Below are 9885 nucleotides of genomic sequence, written 5' to 3' on the forward strand. Positions count from 1 at the left end.
CATTAAATTCCAGTGAAATATATTTATGTTTGTGGTTGTAATGTGACAAAATATGGAAAAGTTCAAGGGGTATGAATACTTTTGCAAACCACTGTAACTGTCTCCTGCTCATTAACACCTTCAATTTTGGTGGAGTTTGGTGTATTTACAGAAAATACACATAAATATCTTCAAACGTCAGAAAAAAGAGAGCTAAAAAGTCCCCAGACTTAAAAGAAACCACACTGATGATGGAATGTGAGAAACTGGTAATGATTCAAACAGCTTCAATATTGGTTTGGTTGGACACAAACTCCAGGAACAAAAGGTTTTTACAGCAACATTTAGCAAGATGAATCAAAAGATTATTCTCTGAGCAAAAATATTATCCTTTTCCATTAAGTCTGAGCAAATTTTGTGGCTCATAAATGCCTTTAAAAAACATTTTACACTTCAGCTACAAAGACTCATATACAAACCGTGCCCCACTCCTGTAAAAAAATGCTGAATGTTTATTGACTCGAGTCAAATTGAAAAGACTTGAATGATGTTTTCTAATAAAATGGGTATAAAATGGGATTTCCCTTCTTCTCCCGTCAGCTGCTGTGTGCTTTGTTTACCTCGAGGCTGCCTCTTTTAGAAGGGTTCAGGATCAGGAACTTTTTCAGCAAGTTCTCACAGTCCGTGGACATGTAGAAAGGAATCCTGTATTTACCACGCAGCACGCGCTCTCGCAATTCCTGCAGAACGAGAACAGAGAAAATCAACGATTTATGCTTCTTTTCAACAAAATAAACTCACTGCTGATCACCTGTATTCTGCAGCTTTAGACATTAAAACACAAACTGTGGCTACATCCTGAATAAAGTACATCACAAAAAACAGGTGATCCATTTATTAAATTAAAATGATTGTTTTCTGTTAAAAAGATTACTACTTTAAAACACTGGTTCCAGTTAAAAACAGCTTCAACCACTTTTATAATTAAATCTCATGTTTCATATGATAATCTAAGCAACATTACCTGTGAAATATTCTATACTTTACTCATCCCACCTGTAACGTTATATTTTAACAGATCGTTTACCATATTTCTTTTGTACTTTGTAAATATTTGTGAGATTGCAATCAAGCAGTCAAACTATTGCGATAAGTTTTCTTCTCTACGTTTTTCAGCTCACGTCTTTTTCTGCAATTTTTGTGTTATTTCAACAATTTACGTATCAAAACCTTTGGCTCCTTCAGGACATTTCGGCTACGACTTTTAGTATTTCAACAATTTAACCTTTTTGAGATATTTAGCTTTTTTCTGCCATTTTTGTTAAAAATTAATGGAGCTGTCTTCAACATCCTTAAATCCCTTAAAAATAACACTTTCTGCACTTTAAACCTTTTTTTTACTTTTGTGTGCCAACTTTAGCTTTTTTTGTTGCTAATATTAGCTTTTTTCTGCTTTTTCAGCCATCTTTCTGCTCATTTCATCTATTCTGGTAATATTTTTGTGATTCTATTAGCTTCTGCTAATTTAAGATTTTATGTTTCTTTCAGTTGTTTTCTGAAGTTTGATTGATAGATTGATTAATAGATGCTTCATTAATCCCTGAGGGAAATTCAAGGGTTCCAGCAACTGTACATTTACAGACAATAAAAATGTAGAATATACATAAAAACAAAATAAACATACCTATATTGTATTTATGTAGAAAGAGAAACTGCTATAAATTGTCCAGAATCATATGATTTTTTTTTTTACTGTACTGATATGAGTTAAACAGTCTAATTGCCTGAGGGACAAAAGACTTCCTGAATCTGTCCGTGGAGCAGGTTTTTCTGCTTCTTTGTGCTAGATTGAGCTTTTTCAGCTACTTTTCTGCTATATACAGCTTTCTGGGCTATTTTACAACATCTTTTCTTTATTTTTTGCAAAGACTTTTCATCATTAAGCTTTCATGTCACATTTTCTCAGAACATGCAAACTATCTAGTATATGTAAATTTTTATTTTGAACGTCTGTTGCATGCTATTAGTACTTATAGAACTGCAAAAACTGCCCATCTAACCAAATCTTACAACGCTATATCCATCCAAAAAGTATTTCTGATCTTGTTTTGAGACTGATATACTGAGCAGAATGTGTTTGATTATCAATATTGTTAGCCTGGAAATTACTTCACTTAATTTGAGAAGATTCAGACTATAATCTAATGCTTTTTAACATTTTACAAGGTTCTTCTCATCCTCAGCATTTCATTGCATTGTTGACTTTGTGTTAACCTGCAAATAAACCAGTGCAGTTCAAATCCAAGCCATTGGTGCATCCCTGATAGCAGCTAAACAAGCCAGGACTATGTCTCAAAGTTTTTCTGACATTGTTCACATCGAGTTTAATGTCACATTGTGCACTAAAATCAGTCAAGAACTTAGTTTTTAATTTCAGTAGGCCAAAAGGAACAGAAACCGGCACGATAAATACTACAACCGCCCACAGAGCGCAGACATCAGATTATGTAACCCACAAGAACAGACTCAAAAACAAGCTCTCTCCTCTTCCCAACCTTGAGGTTTTGTCCATCAAAGGGCAGCGAGCCGCTGACCAGCGTGTAGAGGATCACCCCCAGGCTCCACACGTCCACTTCAGGTCCGTCGTACTTCTTGCCCTGAAAGAGCTCAGGGGCGGCGTAGGGCGGCGAGCCACAGAAAGTGTCCAGCTTGTTCCCCAGAGTAAACTCGTTACTGAAGCCAAAATCAGCTATCTTGATGTTCATGTCTGCATCTAGCAGCAGGTTTTCAGCCTGACGTGAGACAGAGGTGAAACAATCAGACAGCTGGAGTTAAAACTATAAAAACAAACACACTGTGTGACACATCACATCAGGTCAGGAATTAATTTGGTCAAACTAATCGAAGCACATTTACAGAATTAAGCTACATTTCAATACCTCCAGCAGCCTGATAGAAGAGCTTCAGAGACGTGGCTTCATTTACTAATCAGGAAGTCTCCTGCAAAATCCATCTAAATGCTACTTTTTGCTTATTTTAATGAGGATTTCTTGAGGTAATTGGAAAGAAGAAACCTCAAACCGTATTTGGATAGTGGGATTTCCCAGCTGGTATTGACTGAAACTAGCTTCACTAGCAGGCAGGGAAAGTGGGCTAAGGATTATATTTTTGGACACTTCCTTCAAGGGAAACGTAGAAAAAGTATTTATCACATTTTGAAATAAATAAATAAACACTCTACTTAGTTAAAGACTGTTTGTTGTTGAACACTCTTTAGGGGAAAAAAAACTCTGTTGGATCAAAAGAGCACTTTGAGAGTAATAGTGTGGGGCTGGCAGGCAGCACACAATGGGAAAGTGAGCTGCCAGAGCTTATACCTTTGTGTGTGACTGTGTGTGTTTGTGTGTGATTGTGTGTGTTCTTTAAGCATAAAGTGAGCCACCAAGTGGGGAGGCTGGGGTTGCCTAGCAACAAGTGTGCTCTCCTTTCAACTTGCTCTGAATGCTCTGCAGCTCCTGTGAGTTTCTGGGTGAATAAGCACAGTAAATACCAAAAAAACGGACATCGTCTCTAACCCCTGAGCTGAAGAGAACAAATGAAGGTTTTATCACTAAGGTTTTTATTGATAATTTAAAAAGAGATTTTAGTTTGTTTTTTTTAAGTGTTACAATATGCAGATTTTGGTTTGTTTGGTTTATTTTAAGACGTGCTAACTATTTACAGACAATCATTTTAAGCAAAGAAGAGAGAAACAAAAAATAAAGAAAACCCTAAAACGGATAAGTATTAAATTATAATTAGCACAAACACTAATAGAATAGACATAATTACAATATGCAGATTGTCATATTTTTAAATATCTTTATATTATATGAAAATAATTTCCTTATACTTTGTTTTAAAGAATTTTAATTTGAACATTGCTTCAACTCTTGCACTCCACACAGAAACTTTTTATTTAAAAAAAAATAATTATTTTTCTTGACTTTAATAAAGTCAGAATATTTTTAGCCTTAAATATGAGCTGATTAAAACGCACTGAATAGGATCAACCAGGGTTCCTACACACATTTCATACTTCTACGAACTCAATTTTTTTAATTTCGAGTCATTTTTAAGACCCAATCATTTGTAAATATACCCTATAACTTTTTATTTTTTAATATATAGCCACTGTAAAATAAAGAAATAACCTGCTAATTTCAACAACTTTTAATTTAATCAAATTCACTCGCCTGAAAACACTAAAATTTATTACTACTTAGTTTTATCTACACCTAAAACACATTGATATATATATTTTTATACTGCCTAACATTTGCCCCTTAAATTCTGAGTGATTCAGACAAAGTTCAGGATTATAATAATGAGAACTATACATCTAGCAGAAACCTTTAATTTCCCACGTTGTCTTTTTTTTAATTAACCATTTCGACTTGAAAACCTTAACAAAAAAAAAAACTTCACGACCTTCTGTGTCAAAACTTAAAACTCCAATAAAAATAAAAAGTGTCCGCTCCAGCGGGTTCCTGTGAGGTGACTGCAGCAGTAATCATGATAATGTCTACACGTCTGCCTTCTGGCCCAATAAGAGGATTTATAACCCTGAAAAACACAATGAGCCACAGTGACCTGGAAGGCTGGATCAGAGAGCAGAAGCTGGAGTGAGTTCTGGAGCTAAACTGAGAATTAAAGAGAAATAACCCAAACAAAGGGACTAAAAGAGAACAAACAGAGGGGAATAGCATACACACATGTGTGTGTGTAACACTAAAATGAGGTCATTAGCTCATCTCTGTGATTGACCTTTGGGTCACCTGTTTTTGGGGGCAGTATTTAATCTAAAAAATGAAATCGTATGAAGATTAATAGGCTGAGACGGAGAGCGCGAGCTTCCTTTCACACACAATCACGTGTGTTTGTTTCATGTGTGCGTGCTCACCTTGAGGTCTCTGTGTACTATACATTTCTGATGGCAATACTGCACCGCTGACACAATCTGGAGAGCGAGAAACAAAAAAACAACATGACGATGAGACAGATCATTAGACAATTAGGTAAAAGACAATGTGTTCGCTTAATTAGGATTTAATCAGGAGGCAATTATGAGGAACAAACGAGGTCGTGGGATTCAAACCACGCAAACGTTTACATTTTATTGCTCAACCATCAATTAATAATAATAAAAAAATAGAGATTATGCAAAGTTGTTCCTCAAAATTACATTCTGACTCGTCATTATTTAACTGTACGCAGTTCAATTGACCTCAAACGAGTCAAGTTTTCAGAGCTGCCTACTAAAGAACTAAAGGCCTCTGCATCCATCCGAACTGTCGAAATCAGTTCTTATTTGCGAGACGAAAACTGTGTCATTCTGTTCGCAGCTTCGATTCTTCCATCCCTTCTTGTCACAACCAGTCGAGAGAACTTTTCACCCTCAGCAGCATAAGAACTGACTGGGATTGGTCAGAAGTTCATGGGCGTGTTTGTTTCTGCTGAAAGCGCTCGGACACCACGTTATGCGTTAACTACTCGCTTCCAAAAAATAAAGAAAGAAATAAAAACTGTTTCCTTTCAGAAATGGACGATTGTATCCAGAGGTTAAAATCAGACGTTGTGAACGGAGGAATCCATCTGCAGAAAAGTGTGGACCTATTTGTGGATAAATAACATCAGATATGATTTTTTTCCTCTCTCTTAAGACTCCAGCTGGTAGAAACCCTGCGCAGCGACGTATCCTGCAGCAGACAGGGTTTCCCAGGAGCTCGGCGCAAAAGCGAACACCGAACAATCACATGACGGCGCGTCGACTGTTCAGATGGAGCATGTAGAGGCCGTAAAACTACTAATGCTAATCCTGCCTATGCTAACTCTACTATTTAACTCCACTGTAGCTGCTAGCTAGCCTATTGTTCCTATTAGCTAGCCAGCGTTTTGCCACTTTAAAAACAGCATCTCACTACTTTTAGCTTTTTAGCAAGCAGTTTTTTAGGCAGCACAGTGGAGTAGCGGTTAGCACTGTTGCCTCACAGCAAGAAGTCCTGGGTTCAAGTCCCGGTTTGGGCCTGGGGTCTTTCTGTGTGCATTCTCCTCTTCTCTGGGTACTCCGGTTTCCTCTCACAGTCCAAAAACATGTATGTTCAGGCTGAGTTTAGGTACTTTAAGATCACATTTTGCTACCTTTATTACTATTATTGTATAATAATTATACAATAATAATATTATTATTTGATCTATTTTTTGCCTTACGATTCTAAATGAGTGAAATAATTTGGTTGCATTGTAACGTAACTTGCAAAATAAAATAAAAATTACAAGAAAAACTGATTAAAATTGTGATTTACTGTAAAAAAGGTACAATATGATATGTAAAGCCCTGGTGCAGATGGACGTTTTCCCCCCAAACACACCTGTCTGAATTTGGCACGTGCTTCTTTTTCCTTCATCCTGCCATGGGCCACCAAGTAATCAAATACTTCTCCTGAAATAAAAGAAAAGAAGAGACGAGACGAGATTCAGTGTTGTAACTTAAAACTTGTTTTCCCTAAAACCAGAAAAACAGAAGACAATGATGAACCGAACAAGTCTTGAGTTAATTTTTTTTTATTTTTCTTCTCAGCTTTACAGTAAAAAGAATTAATCAACAATAAGTTATATTTTCCTTCATTTTGTTTTCACTCACACGTTAATAAACGTATGTTTTGCTGAGACCTTTAACTTCTTATATAACAAACAAGCTGCAGGGTCAATGATTTCACACAACTATGTGCTTACCTCCACTGGCGTACTCCATTACCAGGTACAAAGTCTTCTCTGTCTCTATCACCTCAAAGAGCTTGACTGCAGGCGGAGAGGGAAATAAAGAGGAAGAATGGGGGGAGGTGGAAGACAGGGACGAGAGAAAGTCAGTTTTGGATTGAGGTCGAGATAAACCCAACGACCATTTGAACAACTTTTTCTTTCCGACTCACCTATGTTGGGATGATTCAACATCTTCATGATTCTCACCTCCCGGAAGAGCTGCGAGAGAAAACAAGCCCAGAAACATCAAACCATCAGAGAGATGGTGCGTTTTTATGTTACATTTATTTCCTACATGTACGTTTGTATGAAACAAACTCAAATCATGTAACCCAGACTTCATGTTTTGGTTTTTACAAACATATTTTACATTTAGCCATGTGAGTCTGGTACGTGCTTTCAGCGTGCGAGTGTGCGTGGAAGTGGACAGACCCCACCCTGCCACCATCAAAGCACGTAATTGCAGCTTGTTTCCTGTAATTAAAACTCTCTCTGAAAAAACGGACCGTTTCAGATGGCGCGAGAGGCGCAGGGAGAAGAGGAGAAAGGAGAACGTGTGGGGCAGGAAGAGCGACTTTGGAGAAAAAGTGAGGGAGGAGGAGCGACTCTTCAGATTCTGGGCCCGTTTAGGAGTGAGAGCGAGTTAAAGAAACTAACCTTTTGCAAACTGGAAGAGTTGAGCTGTGTCTTATCTATGATCTTGACAGCCACCTGGAAGAGAAACAGGAACTGATTATTACATCCTCTTATTAATGTCATTTAAAGCACTGATGCATGGTGCTGACAGAAGCAGCTGGCGACGCACAAACAAACCCACAGTGGAGGCTTTTTTTGTGAACAAATCTCAGCTGCCACACCACTTTGTAGCTAAATATCTCTGAATTTTAACCTTTTTGTTTTTTTTCTAAGGTGAGATGGCAGTGACAGACATGTCAAATTGGCTTATTTTTTTCAAAATTTTGACTTTTGTTTTCTTTTTCAACAAACATCACATTGATCATCAACCCTGAGAAGCTGTACAGCATCTATCTGTAATTAAGACAGGACCTTCTATGCTTCCCTCTACGTTACACCTCCTATCCAGACACTTTCCGATCCAAATTTAGGTTATATTGTCCATTCTTCTTCTTCACATTCGACTATATACATTTTGTAGCACTGTAAAAGTACCTCTATACCCAAAATTATACAACAAAATCTGATCTCAATGGTGATAAAAAATCCAGCCAATTTTTCCAATACTTAATAAATTTGCCCGATTCTAATCTGATGGAAAATGTCAGCCTCTCCATCACATACTATGCATTATTTCAACCCAATCTTCCCTTTTAGGCACTTCCTCCACTTCCTGGTAATGGCTTTTTTGCTAGCTACATGATTCTATAGTATATATATATATATATATATATATATTCAAATAGGTTTTTAAAGGTTGATTAGTTGCAGAAGGACATTAAATTATTTCCTGAAAACGTCAGTAAAATCTGTCCAATAGTTAGCATTCTAAATATGTATCCGTCTCAGATAAAACTACACCAGAATCTAGGTCAATATGTGTAAAATAGACTGACTTATGGGCCTGTCATAATAAAGTTTGCTGGATGATATATTTTCTAAGAAACTATTGCGATAAACAATAATACTGTTTGACCATTTTAAAATATTAGGATAATTTAATTAAATATCAACCTAATTTTAATTTATCATTGATTTATTGTTTATGGCGACAACCCCACTGACTTGTACCCTTTTTGTGTTTTTAAGGTCAGAAAGCTGTGGCAGCCATCTTGAATCAGGCTAAGTTGAAATGCTAATCAGCTGTAGTTATTCCCGAGTTTCAGAAAAATCCATCCAGTGGGTCTTGACATATTTTGGTAACAGAAAACTACACCAAGAAGCACAGCAGACACGAGCAAAAACATTATTGTCTGCCAACACTTTTCTGATGTGGGCGCTAATAAATGAAACAGAACAAAAGAAGACGACAACATAAAGGCAGGGAAACAAAGAATTTATCTTTATGAGGACACAGAACAGAGAGATCTACTTTTTGTTGTCGACTAACTTTCTGTCATTCACCGCTCTTTCTGGTTGTGCCTGTCTGACTCTTCTCTGCCCTCTGACGCTCCCTTGTTTTTCTTTGTGTGAGCGGCGAGTCACGTGGCGCGTTATCAGAGTGTCAGGCACAGGGCTGTCACATATCGACAGAGCCCGCCCACTGTATTCCTCTCCTCGAGTCATAAAACCCACTCGACTGGGAGTCAGACAGAACCCGGCCGGAGCTCAGGGAAGACACGGCTCCTCCGTGAAACAGACAAATCACAGAGTTACAGCACACCGGAAACATTTAAGCTTTTTTTCTCTCTCTTAGGCTGACAGTGCTGATCTAATCTGCTGCAGTAGATGTAGAATCTAAACCTGTGCAAGCCTTAGATCAGATCAGACTTCTGTAGCTACCAGCAAACTAAACATTTAGAAGTTAGTCAAACAATAAGGATGATTTGTCTACATTTGACAAATAATAACATCCAAGCTTTTTTTTACTGAACTATACACAGGTTTGGCTGATTAAACAATCAGTAGCTCTTAAACACAACCACAACCTTGAAATGAACTATTTCTCATGAATTAAGTTTGGAGTCAAATATTCAGCAGGTATTGATAATATCTGGATCCATCTGTGCACCCTGACCTCAACGGTGAAAAAGTTGGGTGAAATGTTCCATGACTGTTCAGTCTGCAGTAGCTTGGATATTTATCTNGTATTATACACAGGTTATTGATAATTACATTTTTATGCTTTGTAAGCTCAAAAAATGATCATATTATACTCAAGATCGTATTATACATGAATAAATACGGTACTTGTGAAGTGTAAATGTATCTACTCAAGTTCACTTTATTTATTTATGCTGAATCCAAGCACTGCTGGATAGAAATCCTGAGCGGACTATTGAAATGGAATGCTTGTACTGGAGTACTAATATTGGAGTTGCAGGCCAATAAAATGCAATATTTGATTTTTTTATATCGGACATCCATAACAATATTATATATCGTGATGTATTGCAATTCTGTAAGTAAGGTGCTATATTACCTTTTGTC

At 37.0% G+C, this 9885-nt stretch overlaps 1 protein-coding gene across 6 annotated transcripts in view; it reads right to left on the minus strand.

Annotated features, from left to right (window-relative positions):
• The window catches only part of mark2b (MAP/microtubule affinity-regulating kinase 2b), a 62505-nt gene that overhangs the window by 27948 nt on the left and 24672 nt on the right, over positions 1-9885 (minus strand). For all 6 annotated transcript variants that reach the window (XM_014019047.1, XM_014019050.1, XM_014019048.1 and 3 more), the window contains 7 exons: positions 7438-7491; positions 6951-6999; positions 6754-6819; positions 6390-6460; positions 4922-4978; positions 2535-2771; positions 600-719 (listed from right to left, as the gene is read on the minus strand). In XM_014019047.1, coding sequence (XP_013874501.1) covers positions 600-719; positions 2535-2771; positions 4922-4978; positions 6390-6460; positions 6754-6819; positions 6951-6999; positions 7438-7491 — 654 coding nt within the window. The remainder of the gene's footprint in view (positions 1-599; positions 720-2534; positions 2772-4921; positions 4979-6389; positions 6461-6753; positions 6820-6950; positions 7000-7437; positions 7492-9885) is intronic.

The sequence above is a fragment of the Austrofundulus limnaeus genome, unplaced genomic scaffold (assembly GCF_001266775.1).
Source record: "Austrofundulus limnaeus strain Quisiro unplaced genomic scaffold, Austrofundulus_limnaeus-1.0 Scaffold208, whole genome shotgun sequence".
In the NCBI taxonomy this organism is placed as follows: domain Eukaryota; kingdom Metazoa; phylum Chordata; class Actinopteri; order Cyprinodontiformes; family Rivulidae; genus Austrofundulus; species Austrofundulus limnaeus.